At 48.1% G+C, this 20,522-nt stretch overlaps 1 protein-coding gene across 2 annotated transcripts in view; it reads right to left on the bottom strand.

The window, feature by feature from the left end:
* Window positions 1–20,522, bottom strand: part of NOC2L (NOC2 like nucleolar associated transcriptional repressor) — a 60,878-nt gene that overhangs the window by 24,665 nt on the left and 15,691 nt on the right. For both annotated transcript variants that reach the window (XM_068916048.1, XM_068916049.1), the window contains exons 11-14: window positions 17,249–17,360; window positions 9,529–9,642; window positions 9,251–9,352; window positions 4,290–4,433 (exon numbers count right to left, since the gene is read on the bottom strand). In XM_068916048.1, coding sequence (XP_068772149.1) covers window positions 4,290–4,433; window positions 9,251–9,352; window positions 9,529–9,642; window positions 17,249–17,360 — 472 coding nt within the window. The remainder of the gene's footprint in view (window positions 1–4,289; window positions 4,434–9,250; window positions 9,353–9,528; window positions 9,643–17,248; window positions 17,361–20,522) is intronic.

The raw sequence follows: 20,522 nt of genomic DNA, 5'->3' as shown, positions 1-20,522 counted from the left end.
ACTCGTTCTGTCCAACATAGTTCTTTTAGTTTTAAATTGTGGTGGATCCACAGATAAACAAACAAACAATAAAAAACACTCCCATCTTCCTACTCTGAACACCTCAGTGGGATTTTTGAGAGCGTGGATGCCTTCATACACACTTTAACCATTTGCATTTCTCCTTCTATTACTGCTTCTGCATCACTGTGATGCCTGGGGACAACCTGCACGGATCAAGCTCGCAGTGCTAGGGCCTGCACAAATGTAACAAAGATCATTGCCCTCCAGAAATCCTCCCATCTGAAACGTGAGATGGGGATGAATGTAGAAAATCTGGAAATCCCATGGAAATGAGGCAATGTTCTCCATCATCTCATTCCCTCATTTCACATGTCATTAAGTGCAACAGCCTGTTGGGCTCCATGGTTCCTAACAAAGTTTCCTCAGCTCAGCACAGAGATGCGCCTGGGAGTCACAGGGCTGTAATGTGAGCTCAGTGCATGCTGCATGTCTGGGTGCACTACTTTCCTTCCCTGAACTCTCCCCTGCTGAGCCAGGGCCCGGGGTAATGCTAAGGAACCTATGGTCAGAGCTGCACATTGCACTCCTGGATTAAACTTCAGCTGCAGGTTCCACTCTTCTTGGCTCCCCTCAGGTAGACCTTAATTAACATAGTGAACCCATTAGCATCATGCTCTCGAAAAAAGCACTTTCTCCAATATTAACCTGCTTTTTATAAAAGGGAAGTGTAATTTAAAGTTCTCAGCCTTCGGTGAAGACGGAAGCAGCCAGGAACGTGCACATTTGGTATGGCTACCCCTCCCCAGCACAATCCTAGGATGCAAGGAGGGACCCCTCTACAGTCCCTGCATGTTAAGTACAACATCGCACCCCCATGCTCCCTGTAGCACTAGGTTCAATCTCCAGGCTATTTCTTCTTTAAAATTATATAATATAGATCCTTTAATGAAGTACAGAGTTTTCTAAAACACCCCCACTACTCAGGACTGCAGAACTGATCACATTCAAAACTGCTGTTCTCTCGATTTAAACCCACTTCTTCCCCCGAAAGCTGGATTTCAGTGTATTTCATGGAAGCATTAGCTCAGAATTTGGGCTCTCCTTCCTACAGGGGAGCAGGCACAAATGCACGTCTGTGAATACCAGAGAGCATTTGCTTTCAATTGCTCTTGTTGGCAAGGGGGACATGCAAATACTTTTGGCCTCTCTTCTTCCCCTCTCCTGACTCCCCTTCTTGCCTGCCCTTTTCCGGCAGTTTGCTGAGGGGAAGGGCCAACGCCCCACATATATTGGAGACAGCCTGGCACACTCAACCCACGCTTCTAGGGGCACTCAAAATCATTCTGGGAAGCTCAGCGATTGAGAGAGCTTTGGCCCTTCTTGGAAACGTATGCCATCTGTCTGCAAAGGAGCGCGAGGAAAATACATGGCCACTGTCCACAAAGTCTGCTTCCTGGGCACAAAAGATAAGCCACCATGTCCTTTCCACCCCACAGAAGTAGAGAGTGGGCTGTTCCCTCTGCTCCCAGGAGCAGTGATATCCCATCAACCCAAGGAAGAGAAAGGCTCCCTTCTCTCCAAGGGCAACAACACAGTGCAGAAAAGCAGACTGCACTGGAAATCTAGGCATCTTCGCTGGGTAGTACTTCACATCATTGCTGCATTCGCTGAAACAGCAGAGGAGCAGCCCCCCTCCGAGCACGCTTAGCAAATGGGTGCCTGCCTCCCTCACCCAAGGCAAGCTGCCTGCTGCTGCCCCTCTAGAGCCGGCTCATGCTACTCAGCCCCCCGGATGCAGGTGTTCCTGGGGAAGCAGGTGCACCAGGGTCAACAAGGAGCCGTACAGGCAGCAAGATGTTAAAATAATAATCTAGTTCTTGTAAAAGGGGCTGCAGCCAGAGTTGCTGGGAAAATACAGACAGTGGCAGAGCTGCTGGAAACCCTTTCTTTATTTAGCCAAACATCTTCCCCAGCCCATCATTTCATGGCAAGCCCCAGAGGCTGAAATCTCTACCTCTGCAGAGTGGGTGGGAAGTCACAGCGTTGTCCGCAAAAAAATACAAAACAACAAAGTCCTAACCACTTCAGTCCATATGGGAAGCATAATTCCTACGGCAAAACAGTCCAATCCAGAATAGCATTTACAGAACCAAAGACTATTTAGTCACTTCAAAACCAGTTCCATCAGCCACTTAATCCCACAGCACTGCTGTGTCCTGGCATTAATACGTCAAAGGATAATTTTCCTTCAGTTCTTGTCACTGAGTGTCTGAAGATAAGTTAGCCTGCGCTGCAACTCCTGCTTCATGCCCAGCTCTGTGCTAACAGGTGGAGCTTTCACTGATGCAGAACTCCAGACTTTTCAATGACAGCATGTGGTCACACAGAGATCACTTTGACCCCAGCAATTACCTTGCAGACAGAGATATTTTCACCTCTCTCCTGCCAGACAGGGAAGAGCCAGACCCACTATTTATGCTTACACATACAGAGTTCATCTATCAGAGATGCAGAGGTTGCTGTGCTGGATAAGCAAAAAGCTACTCATCCCAAAGATGAGACAAACAAAGTTTCATTAACAGGGCTTCCCTTTGGCTTCATTAATGTAGGGCCCGGATTTCAAATACCTCAGTTTAGCAGGTCAACAGGTTCCAGAAGAAGGATAGAGCAAAGCAAACGAAACAAGTTTCAAAGACATTTAATGGAATCTCCTGACAATATTTTACCCCATCTCTATGAGGACCTGGCTTGGAGCAGGCAGACTCGAGGAGCAGGGAAAAACAAAGAGAAAGGCAGCATCTCCCACTGCGTACAGGCCAATCAACTTTCTAACCAGGCTGAGGAACCAATGGCATGTCTTATAAGACAGGAAGATACTGGTACAGGAGTATATTCCCCCTCCTCACCCTCATCTATCATGCCTTTCACAGACAAATGCAAAACAGGTACGATTATCAAGCCACAACAGGAGAGACTTTAATCCCTGAAGACTATTGCAGATTGCAGACCAGGAGACAAAGAAAATAGCAAGAGAGGGTTGCCCTTCTACTATAGGCCTATAGAGAATGGCACAGCAGAATTAAGACCAAACAGCTGCTTCTAGAGCCTTTTAACACAAGGTCACTACTTAACACAGCCTGAACAAGCAGCCAAGCCAGCATCTAGCTTCCAGTGCCTAAGTCTGAGTCCAAACGGTGGTAGCAACTTCCTTATTGGAAGACTCTGGAGACCATTACCTCTCGGCACGCCTTAAAGGGCAGCTCAACTCTGCTTGTTCCATGTGAAGATGCCTTTTACGGTGGGTTACTTCATACATTTCAACCTTGCTCAACTATCCCCAACTCGCACCTATCCAGGGTAACTCTGAGCAACTCCATTTTTTTCAGGAAGACATCATCTCTTAGCCCTTGCTGCAGTCAGATGGCTGATTATTAGCCAATATATCCTCTAACATGCTGTTTTCTGCCTGTGCTACAGTTGATTCTCTAAAATAGAGGTGGGCCTCCATCACCACCGTAGTCACTCTTCACCTCATCACCAAGATGCAATTGTCCTGAGATTTAGCTCTAACATGGACCATATGAGCCTCCTCAAGTCATTGCAGCTTTTCTAGGTGTTGAATGCATTCAGCTACTTCTCAGCAGGCTGCATGCCTTGGACTGCAGACAGAAGAATACAGGAGCATCTTTCTTGAGAAGCGGCTATAGTGTCCAGGGTGCCTGATCGCTCTTCTTACGGCTCATAACTTTCCCAGGTCTACAGCTCTGCTTCCACAAGAGCCCAGGAAAAGGGTGAAAGGTTGTGTGCTAAGATTCACCTCAGCATCCTGAACTGCCATGTACCAGCCAGCTGATGTCTTGGTTCTACATTGCTGGAGACCGGTCTCTATAAACCAGGAGGAAACAACACTCTTACAGAGGAGGCAGAATTCCCCCAACACCTTAGGCACGAACTGGCATCTATACATCAGAAGTGGGATGATGAAAAGCAAATTTCTCAGCAAAGGACAAGTCCCAACAAAGCAAGGCACATCCATACATGTGTTTGTGTTACAAATATTAGAAGGGTATAATTTATGTACTGTTTTCCATGAGATTCTTGGCTGCAGAGTGCTGCCAGCTATAGCATCAGATCCCTGCCGAGCTCAGTTGTTTGTGAACATCCACCCCATCCCACACACTCCCGTTTCCATGACCTCGTCCCTCCTCCCTCTGCCACCCGCTCAACCCCAGCAGCCGGAGACTGACTGTCTTTCCAGGAAGCCCAAATCGAAGAAGCAGGCTCACCACAGACTCCCTGCTGGCCACGCCGAAGGTAGCTTTCTGACGCCTGCTGGAGATGTAGGAAGAATTTTCCTGCAGTTTCTCCAGGAGCTGCCGGATAGGCTTGCAGTAGTTGGCAATCTTGCATTCCTTCAGAAAAGATTTTAGCTAGGAGGGGGAAAAGCAAAAGAAGAATGAAAGCAATGTAATAGTTTCCATAAACAGATCCCATCAGCAAAAAACCATCTCCCAACCCCAGTGACAGGCAGCATGGGGCGCCTTTTCCCTTCAATTCATTCTATAGTCCAATGTATAACCCATATTCAACAGTGAGGGTCCTGCCACCCTAGGCTGAAAGGATGCAAAGAGATATAGTGACAGACCAGATGTTTGTATGCAGTCCAGCTCAGTGGCCTTGCTTAAAAACAGCTCTTTGAACCATTTCAGTGTACTTCTTTCCAATAGCATATCTCAGTGGAGTCCAAGCAGCCAGCAGGAAAAAGTCTATGTTCCTCAGGGCCTCAGCTCCCAGCTGCCATTGTAGCTCAAATACCACTGAGGGACTATGGACTAGGTGGACTGAGATCAGGAGTAACAGCGGGTATCTGTGGGTGCTGGTTGGCCAAAAGCACAGGGAAGCCAAGATTATCACGCGAAAAGGTGTCTGCAGGTTAAAATTATGGAACACTGGTGGATATTGAGGTGAGAATACCAAATAGATGAGGCTGTGCCGTGACACTGAAGGCTGTGATTGAAGCAGAGATTGAGGAGGGACCGAGACTGGCACAGGGTGGAGGAGTCTGTGGACTGGGACTAAGGGTCTTTGGCAAAGCTCCGTAGGAGAGCTTGGGCCTGTTACAGCAGCAGAGCTGTGGGTCAGGACAGATAGCCATCTGCAGAGTCATATGGGGTGAAGTTTGCTTAATGTCTGACCATACCAACCCCAGCTTCAACTGGCAACTCTCATTTTTCAGGAGCACAAACCCACACACCCACCACACAAAAATCTACAAAATAACTCTCTTCTGTGGACAGCTTGTGCAGCATGTGCCTAGATAATTCTTTCTTTTAGACCCAAGGCTTTACATGGAACGGAAAGGGTACGAGCTAGCCTGCCAGGAAACCACAAACCCTACTATTGCCTGACAGGGTAAGGGCCATCCTACTCGCAGAGAATCTGCCCCTGCCCTGTCTCTAAGCAGGAAACACACTTCTCTCAGACAAGGAGGCTATTTCATTGCAAACAGAGCAAGTTTTTTTTATTTTTATTTTTAAATCTCAACAGCCTCGTCCTCAAGCAAACCCCTCTTCTCTCCACTAAAAAAGATCTCCCTTCCCAATGCAAACCACTCTCCAACACCACTGCACTGTTCTGGAACCTCCAAACCAAAAGCTGAGGCGGCAGCAGATACTCTCACTAACAACAAGAGAGAAGGGGGTGCACAGGTGACCTGTGGCTTGAATTCCAGTTCAATCTCTACTAATAGTTTTCATGGGCCTCAAGACAACTCTCTGGAGAGCTCTCCAACTTCCGCAGGGCAGGCTCTTTGCTGAAGCCATGTATACACTACACTGGCGCTTGCTTTAGAGGAATAAACCTAACAGGGCAAAAGAAAATGGTTAGCCACAATGGAACCTTCATCTCAACTGGGACCTGCAGATGCTATCATGATACAGATAATGGGTTTCTAGACAGCAAATTCAGTACTACCTTCTCTCCTTATGACTTTAAGAGTTCTGCCTCAGAAGAGAGCTAGGGGAAGGAGGAGGATGTCTCCCTCCTGTCGGGCCTACACATCGGCTTGATCTTACATGCCAAGCAGACAGGTATTAAATGTTAATCAAGAGGTGACAGTCACAGCTGGCCTCTCTCTGTCAGGGCACTGGTCTCCTGATGGGTACACTGCTGAGAGATCTGCTGCTTGCTACACATATGGAGAATGTCTCCCATTACCTAGCAGCAGGGGCTTCTCCCTGTCCTTTATACCCAGGATAGCTCCAGCCGCCACCATCCACCCAACTCAGAAAAACGGAGATAAAATGAACATCTTTCCCCTATACCACAAAGCAAACAGCCTATCAAACAAGTAAAAAGAAACTATCAGCAAAACTATTCTTCTGCTAGTCAAATCTGTCCCATCCTCATCTCCTCCCTTTCTAAAATATTTATTTTTTATAGGTGCTGCATATTTATCTCCGCTGAGGGATGCATTTGTCATCCAATTTATCTTGCTTGATCCCCACAGCTGCAGCCCCAGATCTATTTCATCCGCTGCCACATACATTATCATTTTTCTTTCATTGCAGAAGTGTCACCAGAAATCCTGCAAAATCTCGGGCTCTATCTGTGCAGTTGGTGCTGTGTGTTCACTCTCATAGCTGTAAGCTTCATCTCTTCCTTCTCCCTCCTTCCTCCCTGCAATCTCTCGCAGTCCTGCTGCTATCTGCCACGGATATTAACAAGAGGTAATGAGATCTCAGGCCTGTGTTAAGAGGCAAGGAACAACCAAGAAGCCAAAAGAAGATAGATGAGAGAAAGGGACTTTGTGCGTGCGTTTCTTCACTCTGCCCAATACAACAACCATACCTTTCCAGAACAAAGGTAAGCAGAGTGCGTGTGTGTGTGTGTGTGTGTGTGTGTGTGTGTGTGTGTGAGGGGGGGGGGGGGGGGGAGAGAGAGAATATCCAGTGTCAGTTCCTAGCGAAGCAGCTCTGTGATTAGCGGGACTGATTCTGTTGACCTGCCAGCCTTAAACACCAATGGTTTATACCAGCAGAGACCACAGCAAAAACCCAGCTCCTCTTACTGTAAACGACGCAGGGAGCTATAAATGATTTGAAGCAGCTGGGCTTGTGTGTTCCAGGGAACCTAAATCAACCCCAATCCTCCACTCACGGAAAGCAGAGGGAGTATTCCACCCGGAGCAGAGAGAGCCCAGCAGCAGGAGCGGCTGCCGGCAGGAAACATCGGCACCTCTTGCCCTTCTGCCTAGCTGCGAGTCATGCTTGGGTTGGGCCATCCCCTGCTTATATCCAGCAGTACCTATCCCTTATCTGTGCTTGCCAAGCTTTCCCCTTTAACCTTCCACCTCTGCTCTGTGATGCCTATTAGGGCTTGGGAGAGGGAAGAAGCCGCCTCCTCTCAGCATCCAGACGCATGGGTTCTGCACTCTGAGCTCCTCAGCAGCCTGTGGAGGCAGCTGCCGCCCAGGGGTCGTCCCAGACGGCTGGGCAGAACAGAAGCCTTTGAACTGTCTCCCTCCCCTACTGGCTCTGCTTTCCTTTGATCTGCCCTGGTGCTTCCTGCCTTCCAGGCAAGGAGGTTTTAAAGTTCAGTTTGAAGTCAGTTCAGCCTAGATTCTCCCAAAGCCGCTGACCAGAAGATGAGGAACGCACCCCTCGCCAGCTGGAATCCAGCCCTTACAACACGGCATCGAGAGAAGCGTGAGCTCATCGGGAGGGGAAGAATCAGGACAGATGGATTTTTATAGTTAACTGGAACCATTCCAGGGGAAAAGCCTTCCCCCACACACTTTCCCGAAGACTTTGAGCTTTTGGGAAGCTAACCTCAGCACCCCGGCCCAGCAGACGCCACGAGGCTGTGGTTAGTGGCAGCCAAATAGCAACCCGATAGCACTAATTCTCTGCAGAAATACAGGCTGGTCCCAGGGTGCGTTTGGAAGCCACAGGGAGCTCGGTGCCAGAGGGCCGTCAGACGCGTTTCATTCCAGCTAGAACATCGGCTCCGACAGCTTCGACGCTCTCAACAGCTGCTGGCTGAGAGGAAAAGGCTTTGTTCACTACCGATAAGCGAGAAGCACGCAAAACGAGAGCAAGCACAGGAGCTGCTCGCCTAGCACAGAAAGTGCTTGTCAGCTCACATTAGCCAAGGCAGCCAGCTTGGCAAAGGCCTGTGCCAGGCTGCAGGGACCCAGCCAAGAGTCACGCGCCTGACAGATGCCAGCCTACAACAGTAGGCAGGAACAAGCAGAGTTGCCTCCCAAGCAGCCTGTGGGCCCCAACCAAGACATTGCTCCCATGTCAACCAGAGGCATCATAGCAACAAGGTATGCAGACACGCTGGCTCATGGCACCAAAGCAAAGCCGGGGTGCGTGTGCCTAAGCAGGATACAGCAGCAACCCTTTGCCAAACTCGTATGACACCTGCCACTCATGAGTTAAAAAGAGAGAGGACTGGGAGGAAAGAAGGGAGCAAGTTCCAACATGTTTGCACTGCAACCTCACTGCTCAAACCAGAGAGGTCACAGCCCGTTCAAAACTGGAGCCACCCAGCTAATGAGGTATTAGGGAAGGATTACGTACTATACACCCGGATGCACAGCACTGTCTAATAGACAGTGCTGTTGTGTACAATGAAGTATGCAATGAAGTATGCAAACATGACAGTAGCTAGGAAGAACACCCTGCAAAAAGGAATGCCAGGGGAGAGGGAAAGGGCACTACTTCACAGCACAGCTGTTAGGTGCAGTGAGGAGGAAGGACAGAGACAGGAACTATGGTGTTTTGTGCGGAAGGACTTAGGGAAAATGCCCCAGCCGATGGAGACACTGCGAAGGCAGGGAAGATTGCCATCTTGTGGAGATCATGTGAGAGAGGCCATAAGGTAAAGAAAAGCATAGGTACTACTTGGAGACAACGCGCCGATTTGGACAACTCTAAAATGCCAAGAGCCCCTCTGCATTCGCTAGTCACAAACGCATCTCTGTAGCAGCTAAGCAGCCCTTTGTCTCACTTTGTCTCCCAAGTGAGTGGCTAACTCTACAGACGCTTCATCCTCTATTAGGCACGATTCCTCTGCTCCTCCCCAAGAATACCGCAAAACGCAAAGAAAAAAAAAATTTGGAAAAGGCAGATGGCCCTCCCCTCACACTATGAGGACCATCTAGAGTTCACCATTGATTTAAGTGGCCTCATCCCACCCTGCTCACATTCATGACATGCCCAAGAGTTGTCTTACACCTTACCTGAATGACAGTGGGGAGAACCAACTCTGGGAATCCAATGCTGTAGGCTTGGCAATGGAGATATTCAAGTATCAGGTCATACAACTGTTCAATGAGCCCATCCTGAGTAGGGGAAGCAGAAACAGAGATATCAGGAACTAAATCTTTCTCCTCCCAGGTTGGGAAATAAGCCTCCAACTCTATGGAACAGCATCACAAAAACCATCACTAAGACAACTGCTGTTTATGGAGAAGCTGCGCTCAGGGTGTGCACTGGTGGCAGCTGGGGTTCCACTTACTCGGAAGGCCTTCTCCTGCAAGTTGGCATTAGACAGCTTCAAGATTACTGCGAAATTTATAGGCTTAGCGCTCATACGTCCCGGCTTCTTGTTGAAATCCACTTGCTGGAAAATCTGCAACAGAAGAAATTGAGTCTAAAGATGAGCACACCACAAAACAGCACAGATGCCAAGTGACTCAATGAAGATCATGCAGCTGGTAACTGAGTTAAGAAGACAATCCAGAAACCCTGATTCCTGCTTGCCTGTTCTGATCGCTATTCCGCAGCCTTTCTTAATGCCCTACCAAGGGACAATTGAGGCGCAAACAAAAAGCACGCTTGAAGCTTTGGAGACCTGAGGGTGAAAGATGCTATAGAAGTGTGAGGCAAAAGAAAAACAACATAAGCAACAGTACAAGAAACTGAAGATTTGCTCCTCAGCAGACCCATGCTTCTAACAGTCAGAAAGACTGTACTACAAGCTTGAGTGTATTTTGGAGCTGTCCCTAAAGATGAGTTGCTTTTCCATGGCAAGACGAAGCGTTGCTTACACCAAATCCATTATCCTTTTATTGTCACTGAAATGACTGCCTGAATTCTCCCAGGCAGTGGAGAGACTAGTAAGTCCTTTTCACAAACACCCCTTGCCAAGCAAAGTTTCTGTTCAAACACGTTTCCCCCTGGAGTCCCTTGTATCAGTTACACCTGAGCAGCCTTTGAATAAGCACATGTTATTCTCCATGGACCCGTTTCATTTTATAGCAAGGGACATGGGAAAAACTGACCCCTTTCCAGAGTCTGAGAAGAGGCCATGCACACCGCTCATCAAAACGAACAACATCAGGCACATACAAGCTCTGGGGTGCAGCTGGATACCCAATACGCTGGTATATAATGTCAAATGGCAGAGCTGCAGTTTTGCTTTTGTGTTCTTCTAGAGCCTGTTTAATGATAACAATGAGGAGAGTAGTATTTCTAAAATGGAAGATACATAGCTTACGTAGTACTAAAAAGAGGAGAGAAAAAGCAAGTTTGCATATATGCGCGTGGCTGACTCTCCAGGGTGGCATCCCAAGTTTGGTCTTAATTAAGAAGTGCCATTACTGCCTTAAAACTTTACACATTGCAATCAAGGCCAAAGACTTTGAAAGCCTTTCCCCTAGTCCCTCCTTTTTGGGAGGAGTTTCCCACCTTTACTGACTGGGTGAAGGATAGCATGAATCAATGAGAACTTTCATTCTTCACTTCCTAGAAAGGCTGGGCTCAGCACGCAGGAAAGTTATCTTCAGCTGAAAGCAGCTACAGACAGAATCTGTCTCGAGTTTCTACTGCCCTGGGCAGACATCTGGCAAGAGGGTACACTATACCAACAGCCTTGTACACTGTGCTTCTCTGTTCCCCTGGAGCCATGTGATACAAGATAGAGCAGAAAGTTTCTGGAGTGTGCAGCAGTACAAATGTGCCCTTTTCCAGTCTGGTAGGGGCACAACTCAGGAGTAAGATGATAGAGAACTGCAAATATCACTTGGCCCAGGGCAGATTCCCAGAGACTCCTATCAGCTGGCTAACAAGTGGCAATCAAGGGAAGCATTCACTAGCCACGGGATCTCATCTCAAAAAAGCCAACAAACTACAGGTAATCATTTGCATAGAAGACGGCAACCCTCGAGGGGGCTGACAAAAACATACCCCATCTGCCCATGTTTTTGAGCAACCCAAAACAATCTAGAGCTCCTCTCCCTACCTCAAACACACTCAACCTCCAGAATCCCCAACCCTTTTACATCTCACTCCCATACTGGAAACTTTTTCCATTCGCTCTGTGCAACACCAATACATCTGACAGCAGACTCCCAACCAGCCCAACAACGTGGGAACGCAGCACACCGATTGCTAGAGGGTGAGGTCGGGGCAAAGGAAGGTCTTTCAGGTTACATCGATGCCCCCAGGCCAGAAAAGCACAGAGACGACTATCGATTTCTTTTGCACTTTATTCGGCAGCCCAGGTTATTTGGAAGGGAGGGGCAAGCTTGGTGGCTTGTGAAAACAAAGAGCCCTAGCTAGCCTGGGGAATCGATGCTATAAACCTCGTTATGCACAGTTATTTCTTTGGCCAAAACAGCAGTATTGATCCCCAAGGCCAGACGCATTAAAGCGAAAGGTGTCAGGACCCTAACACACCACTAAGGCAAGCAGAGAAATGCAACCAGAGGTCTCAAAACCTCCCTCCCAGGAGGTGCCAGGAAGGCTGTCAGGCCTTGTGGAAAGGGGGAAAAGTGTTTCCCACCCCAATCCTGAGAAGAAGGGATGAGCTAACAGCCAGGCAGAAGGAGATGACGACTGACATCTAGGGATCCTGTGGCAGGTTGGAAAGGCAAAAACGAAGGACTAGAGGGCCAGAAAACTATCAGTCTGGCTTGAGTGATAACCACTAGCAGACAGAGGAAAGGACAGGGCAACATAGGCAGGAAGGAGGTGGGTTTTTGGCAATTTCTAGTTCGCAGTCATTAACTTTTACATTGCAAGTTGGAAGGGCATACAGTTTGCACTGCCAGGAGAACAAAATACCACATCTGTACCCACGGCACTCCCACTATATTGCCCCATCCCACCCACATTTCTCTCAGGCTCCAACAAAAGCCTCCTGGCTTCTACCTTGATCATCCCACAGCTAGCTGCCCCAGGCCAGCTGACAGCAGGGCTGCAGTTCTCTGCTGGGCCTGCCTGCTTTCCCTCTTGCCTGTCGGTCACCCTCCCATTTTGCTACGGGAAGGGCTAAGAGAGCCTCGCTACGCTGCTCGTGAAAAGTTCAGTTATTGTCAAGTTCAGACAAGCTACTCGAGTTTTTTGCAGCAGCTGGCTTGGACCACTCTATCACTGAACAGTTGAGGTTGGAAGGGACCTCTGGAAGTCATCACAGAATCGTTTAGGTTGGATTCTAGTACAACCCCCCTGCTCAAGGCAGGGTCAATCAGAACACGTTGCTCAGGGCAGCCTGTTGCATCCTTGAGAAACAAATGAGGAAAAAAATCCCCACGCCCAAACCCCACACAACCAAATAACAAAACAAAAAACCCACAAACTTTTTAATGGTATGCTTAAGTGGAATGCACTGTATTTCATTTTGAGCACATTGCCTTCCATCCTTTCACCAGGTGCCACTGAGAAGAATTTGGCTCCACTTCTTTACTCCCTTCATCAGGTATTTATACACACACACACTGATAGATCCCCCCTCAGCCTTCTCTCCTCCAGGCTAAACAGTCCCAGCTCTCTCAGCATCTCCTTGTATAACAGATGACTCCTTACTCACTTTGTGGCCTTTCACTGGGCTCACTCCAATATGCCCATCTTGTACTGGGGAGCACAGAACTGGACACAGTGCTCCAGATGTGGCCTCACCAGCGCTGAGTGGAGGGAAAGGATCACCTCCCTCAAGCTACTGGGTACGCTCTTCCTAATGCAGCCCAGGATGTGTTGGCCTTCCTTGCCATAAGGCACACTGGTAGCTCACATTCAACCTCTTGTCTGTTAGGACCCCCAGGTGAAAGAAGGAGGAGGAATGCATCTTTGGTTGGTGCAATGGCTGAGCTTAGTCTGCCTGAAGTCCCAGATTTTCCTCTTTGAAAAGGAGACAGGGAGCCCACATCTTGGAGGGAAATATTTCTAGATCCATGTTTCAGTGTATAGCAATGTCCAGGATGATCACTGCTCTAATCTTTGCATCAGCTGATTTCCTTGTAGACCCACAATCCACCCCAACTCTCATATACGTTGCGTTCCAAATCCCTGGGGACTTTCTCCAAAGCAAGCTGCAGATCTGAAGCGAGACTCAAGCCATTTAAGCATCACAGTGAAAAACTTACTCCTTTCTAAGCATGTCAAGGTTAACATTAATGTCTTCCCCATTCCTCAGCAGAAGTTAATTTTAAATTGGTATACCGAGTCTGCCTATAGGGAGAGTTCCACCTTGTTTAACCACACCCGCCTTCCAGCAGATGAGCCACCAACTCTCCTGGTGCAAAAACTAGCACCAGGCACAAAATAACTGAAGCACTGAAAAAAAAAAAAAATTAGAAAAAGCCTGTGATCTCACAGGCCCTTTAAGGGGAAAAGCAATACATAAACAAAAGCTCGTCTGCTTTACCTCTTACATAGGAGGAGAGGCCTTGGGAGAGGCCTTGGGAAAGAGGGTAATTTTAGCAAAGGACTTCTTCCTTTGTTCCCCCTGCCACCCCCAAGGCGGGGTGGGGGGGGGGGGGGAGCAGAGTCCAAGAGGAGACAGCACTGGATGCCCATGCTGGGGAGCATCAGCCTTTGTCAGTGTGCATCAAGGAGCCAGCTCATTTCTACTGGCAGGGCCCTGGAGAATTCCTGTGCCTAAGGGGACTGCACAGACATTCAATCTGCTGTCTCCTGAAAGCACAGCGGTGACAGGGCTGAGAGAAGAGGTAGCAAGGGTTGGATTTCCTCAGCAGAGAGGGGGAAGGGAAGCAGAGCTACATCATCATCTCTTAACACAAGCAGCTTCACAGAATCTACTCTCCGAGACTACAGAAGGGCCATGCCCTCTCCAAAAAACACAAGTGGCACCAGAGCCTCCTTTTGTACAATCAGCCTGTAACGCACATGAAAAAAAAATAGGGTCACAAACTCTAGAGCTGCTCCTTTACTACAGTTAGGTACAGTGGCAACACTGACTGGGCAGCCTTTCCTCCTTCATAGCAAACGGAGCACATCTCATGCTGGGTAACGAAGGCTTCGATCCGCTCCCCCCCTCCACGCTCCCCTAAAGCTAACTCCTGTCGAGTACCAACAAACTGACCAGATCCCTCAGCCTCATGATGGTTTGGACAGTGGGCTTAAAACCGATTTTGTTTCATAACACAGCGTGACATGGGACTACATGTCTATCGAGTAAGTCACTGCTGGATTTGTGAACTGGTAAAAGGGAGCTCAGAGGTAAAGCGCTGAGCTGGGCACGAGGAGGCCTCCCCAGCCAGCAGTCCCAGACTCCTTGGCACTTTGGGCAGCTCACTTCCCCTCTATGTGCTAAAGCTTCCCGCTGTCCCATCTGCACGCTTGCAGGAACATCTCCTGCCCAAAGATAGCTTGTGGAGAGAAAGATACTGAGAGTTGTATGAATATTCAGATATATCCATAACAGAGGAGGTAGGAGGAGATAGAGGGGCAAAGGGAGTAGCTCCTGTATGTTCCTGGAAACTCCACAGGGAATAGATTTGATGGATTCCTCACAGAGGAGGAAGGCTGGCAGCTGCTGGCAGATTACAGAGTTTAACTCCATCCCAGTCTCCTTGGTTTATAAAAGTTAAAGCAGTGTAATTGTTAAAGTAATGTGAAAGAACATGCAAAGAGAACACCACACATGCACACGTTCACCGTCCCCTATCTCTCTGCTGTCACCTGGAAAAGCGAAGCCAAGCAGTGCCTCCCAGACACACGCGGCAGAATCGGATGCGGTTGGGGGCTTACGGAAGCTGGGAGGAAGCTCAGCATGCGGTGCGGTAACGTCCGGCTGGGGCCCGATACACAGATTACAGCCAAAGCGTCGGGGGTCAGAACGCAAAAAGGGGGAGAAGGCTCTCTGAAGGGAAAAGGCTTTATCTCTCTGAGCATAAAAAAAAGCATAGAAAAAACACTCTTCCCCCAAGCCCCACTACCTCACAAACAGAAAGGAGATGCTTCTATCACAAAATCTGGCTGGCAGAATTTCAGATATGAATGAACAAGAGGAAGGAAGCAGGCAAAGGCAGAGCCACACGGGCCAGGCAGCAGTGGCGGGCGGGCGGGCAGGAGATTTATAAACATCGCAGGCTTCCACAGATTCAGAGGATGTGGTTTGCGAAGGACGTTTACAACAACATAAAACCGCAAAAGCCTTTGCTTCAACAGAACCTGATTAGGAACGAGCCTGGCTGGCTCAAGCCGTTTATTACGGCAGTCTCCCTCACTCCTCCCCCCCAACACCCAGCCTCGTGCTGGCCTGCTGTAGATTTTACATTCCTCCTCCCGCTCCCTGTGATAGCATTGCTCTCTAGTGAAACTTGACTGTACCACCTCGCGGCAGCAAGGCTAGAAAAAGCTATGTGGAAAGATGTGCTAGGAGTCTGATATGTAAGGAGGCAGGATGGTCTGTTAGCATCGCTGTAAGGGAAGATGCAAGGCACTGGTCTTCAACAAGACACACTGAATTTTGCCAAGGTGCACTCACAGGAATCTTTTTCCAAAATGAATTCTTAATTCTTGAAGAGCCTTTTCCTTCCATCTCCCTTTGTCTGCAGATGTTGGAAACTCTTCTCCTTCTGGTTAATATACGAACACACTAACAGGAGCAAGTTGTGACAGCTTGGGGAGTTACAAGCAGCAGCTGAGCGCCCAAATCTTCTTTGGCAAGTCCTTCGCCTACTCCAGCTGCCAAAGGAGTAAACCATCTTTCTCAAGGTTCGTCCTAACACAACCTGTGTTATAGGCAGAGCAGGCTGACAGAGTACCTCTATGCAGCCCTGGCAGCTGAGCTGTACCTTGTTAAGCTGCCACTTCACATCTACATACTGGTATTTCAATTCTTTTGACCAGCGTGGCCTTTGCTGCTCTGGTCCTGCATTTGCATGAAGCATCTAGTGTTGCCACACTGGTTAATCAACCATCCAGTACTTGCACCCACCTGCTTCTAAGACACAGGAAGGTAACAAGAGCTCTTTGCCTCAGAATCAATATGATCAGGACCTAGTATCACTAAGTGTGTGAGGCCTTGCTTTGTCAAGGCTCATGCTAACACACGGTTATGCTCATAAACAGCCCAAAAAAGGTTAAGTGCGCATCTCACACATGAGTTGTGTTGTAGCTGGTTTAAGCACGTTGTTCGCAAGTACTACGGAACAGCTACACACCACCTATTAATCTGCCAAGAGTATTTAATGATTCATCACTAATCAAAACACCTACTAATTACATATAAACTAATAAATGTAGTCTTAATGCAAAAATGCAATTGATTTAACACTAAATTCCTGGCATTTCAACCCCATTTTCCCCCACAAGTCAGGGCTGGGACAAGGGTGAGCTCCAAATTCAAGTTATTCTACTTTATTTCCACACTCCATGTTTTGAGGAATCCAAAAAGCTCACACTTACATTTTGTAATGTGAACCTATTTCCACACGTGAAGCCAAAAAGCACGAAGCCTCAGCCTCCACCTGCTGCAAAATAGCATAGCATAGTGGAAGAGCAAAGAGGTGAGAGTTTGTCCCAGGCCAGATAATAACAGAAATGCATAAGAAAAATATGAAAAACTCTACCCAAAAGCTCTAGCTCCTTTCAGGCCCACTCTAAGCACTGTAAGCTTGAAGGCTAAGAAAGAGAGAGGCAGTGAAGGGAGAAATAACCCTGACTATTTAAGGACAGTACAGCATTCATTTTCAACAGTGGCGTTCTCTTGGAATGAACATCCTCTTCCCAGCAAGATCTTCATCTTCATTTAGGAGATCTTGAGACTGTGAGAGTTACAGAAATGCCTTTTTTGCACCCAGCTATCTCAGATACTCTTACCTCCCAGGCTAGTAAAAGTTAATCCTATTTACTAACCACACAATACTTGGTCTGACGGTGTTTGCCAGGGATTTTAAGAGAGCTGAGCAAAGCATGCAACCTTGGGAGCTGTTGCTCCCAAGCATGATGTCAGGCATCAGCTGTTGCTAGATCAATAGGAACTGACTAACCTCCAGGATAAATGGTAAGACTGGGATGAAGGTCTGGGTGTTTTCAGACAACAGTGTAAGTGCACGGATGCAGTGCATGCGCAGGGGGTAGAAACGAGCCGTGGGTACCAGCCTGGAGAGGAAACAGAGGAAAGGATATTAGACAAAGTTGATAAGGTACTGAATCTACAGCCTTCAGTGATACTTCAGAGCCTTTCCTGTTCTCTTTACAGAGCACAAACAGCTCCAGCATTGCACAGCAAACTATTTGAGCTGCTCAAGCTATCCTACGGTGGAAAACAGAATTTGCACACATTAAAGTTCTAACATTTTAACACCAGGTTTCTAGCTTCTGCAGCTAGTTATACAGACTTCTTCATCCTCCTCTGGCCTCGGTCTCTAATTGCATGCACTTCTCTTACACCCTACCTTCCAAGCAAACTGGTGGGAAAGAGTCTGGATTTTTACCAGCATAAGTCATGACCGCCCTGAAGTGACTGCCGTGTGAAATAACCCCTATTATCATGAGAACATAGTACTCCAGGCCTACAGTGTCTTCCCTATTGCCTGTCTTTGGGCACAAAAGTGAGGGATGAACTTGCAATTAAGTAGCATGTACTCTGCCATGATACTATCTTGTGGTCATAATTACATTGTTTCAGAAGACTTTATACATGTATTTTAAAGTTGAGGAAAACTAATCTAGAGACAGTTTGACTGGAGTACCAGCTAGCTATGTGAGTGAGCAGCATTTGGGGGAAGTGCAGACTGAGCTAACCAAGGTAACGAAATCAAAGCAATAAGGGTAGGGAAGCAGAGGGAGAAAGGGCTACAAAACAAGAGCTTTGTAAGTGAAGCTCATCACTGATGCTGTTTTGTGTTTGGCACTTTTGGATCCCAACAGGGGTAGGTATGTGAGGAAAAGAGGCAGGAACCAGCAGTAAAGCGTCCCTCTAAAGCAGTAGGTTTGACAGAGAAAGGTGGGCAGCTGGCACACGGGGGCTACAAGGAAGGAGGGGTGTTCCATTTCAGGCTACCTACTCTCTGCTTACCTACAGAGCTCCTGCTCCGTGTCTAAACAGTGACACTGCGTGGAAGGTCACTCAGGCACAACGAGCTTGGCCAACAACGACCAGCGCGTCAGAAATGACAGTGTCAGAACGAGAGGGACCTCTCACAGCCAATTGCATTCAGCCCTCTCCAACCCAGAGGGGCGTTTGGGCTACTTCTACCTCCTTCAGAGAGGTGATAGGTACATTTGCACAGCCAGCAATCAACGCAGAAGAGGCCAGCCTTTCTCTGACCCACACCTCAAATCATTAGGTTCTTCAGCTTAGACAACACCTTCCTCCCCAGAGTCTAAGGGGAAAGAAGCCCAGCCAACTCCATTTGTAAAGTGAGCACACAGAAGGGACGGTCAGCTCCCCCGGTGCCACGTCAGCCAGCAGCAGAGGTGATAACGCAGGGACCATCAACGCATGTCTGCCCCGAAAGATGCCAGACCTGCTCCTGCACTGTACCACTCTAGAACCTCTCACTACGAGTGATCTGTACTTGAAGACATTGATGCTTCCAACATTAACAAGGGTGGATTTTAAAAATGCAATTCCCAGAGAACAGCCTCAAGTCTGATAAAACAAACCCCCTGCCCTGAGGGAAAAAGAGCTTGCTGAGCAATCCAGGAGAGAAAAACTGCCTGGCCAGGCACCATAAATCACCCCCATCTCTCCCCTCTCTCCACCAAATAGTGAAATAATTATCATTGGATCCATTATAGAAATAAATCTACTTTGCACCCCTGATCTGGCACCACTGGAGATGACGAAAGCCTTCCTCAGGAATTAATTGATCGAGGGATAAACCTGTTAAATGTATAGATTTACTGTAAACCAAGACCATTAATTTTAGAATGCCCTGCGATGCAACAATCTCCTTAACTTCCCGATGGCTGAGATGCACAGCGAATACAAAACACTGCTGGGACCTGGGGCCTGGCTCTGCTGAGGGAAGGCCGACTGCCTAGTCACTCCAGGGCCCGGCCGGGAGGATCAAACTGGCTTGCCTGAGTTTATAGCTCATGCTTTTCATCTCAAAGGAGGGCACTCTCTAACGTCTTGCAACCTCTGTCCTTTGGAACACGCCTGCCCCACTTCTTCCACGCAGCCAGGGCACGTGCTGTGGTGCAGACAACAGCCTTAAGGCTTTTCAAGGATTATTTTTACTAGCTGCAGCTCCTTCTGTTACGCTCCCGGGTGGCCACAACCTTCCTTTGGCTGGAGAGAAGAGAGAAAGCTTTTTCAACATCAGCCTCTGCCCCACCAAGACAGGTCAGCCAAGGGAAACTGCTAAAGGACACGAGGGCCTTCCTTACATCTCTGGGAGGAGACTGTACCTGCTTTCTCTCCCCTGTACATGCTGGGAGGCCAGAGACCAAAAACTTAAGGTGCATCACAAATCCTCTTCTAACTATAAGCCAGGGAGGGACTTTGTTTATAGCTTGGACTGGGAGCAAGGTAGAAGGCCATGCAGACAAGGTCAGAAAAACACTTCCCATGGTGATGGCAAGAGAAGAATAACATGGAGCGGGAGACTCTGCAGAGCTGCTGTGCACAGAAACGTGAACTCAGACAAGTGCAAGCAGACAGATCAAAACTGAGGTGCTTATGCACCGTGGAGATAGAGAAAAGCATAAGGTAAAGAAAGGAAAGGGGATCCCATCTTCTTCTGTATTCTAATATCTCTGCAATACCCACAGTGCTGCCCGAGCAGCCAAGTCAGCTGCAGTCTTTCAGCTGTTTGAGAGCAACACCACTGATTTCCACAAAGCAATTCCATTAGCAAACTCAGCAATGAGGCTCCTTTGCTCTGCCCCACAGTGCTCCAGCTTCACAAAAGCCAGAGTGAACTGGGCTAGAAAAGGACCTTGAGAAACCATCATATTCCCCACTTTCCCATTCAGTGGTCCACCTTCCTTGGATCACATCTTGAGTGCATGTGTGTATAGACACATGGGGTCCGTTTCTGAAATGTGTTATTTAAAAAAATGCAGTTTTGATACATTTTGTATGCTGGAGTGAAAGATGGGGGAGCAAGAAAACTAGTGAGCTAATTTTGATTTTAGCAGGCAACCCTCTGCTATTAGTTACCATGTTTAAGCACATTTCAAATTCTGCCTTCGTCCCTGCCTGGAGCAAAAAACCTATAATGAATGGTAATTTCTCCCCAGTCCCCTCATGTCACAAGCTACCATAGCACTGGGAATGCATCCCCTCCTGCACAAAAGACATACGCACCC

The sequence above is a fragment of the Struthio camelus genome, chromosome 21 (assembly GCF_040807025.1).
Source record: "Struthio camelus isolate bStrCam1 chromosome 21, bStrCam1.hap1, whole genome shotgun sequence".
Classification (NCBI taxonomy): domain Eukaryota; kingdom Metazoa; phylum Chordata; class Aves; order Struthioniformes; family Struthionidae; genus Struthio; species Struthio camelus.
This window is presented reverse-complemented; position numbering and strand designations above follow the sequence as displayed.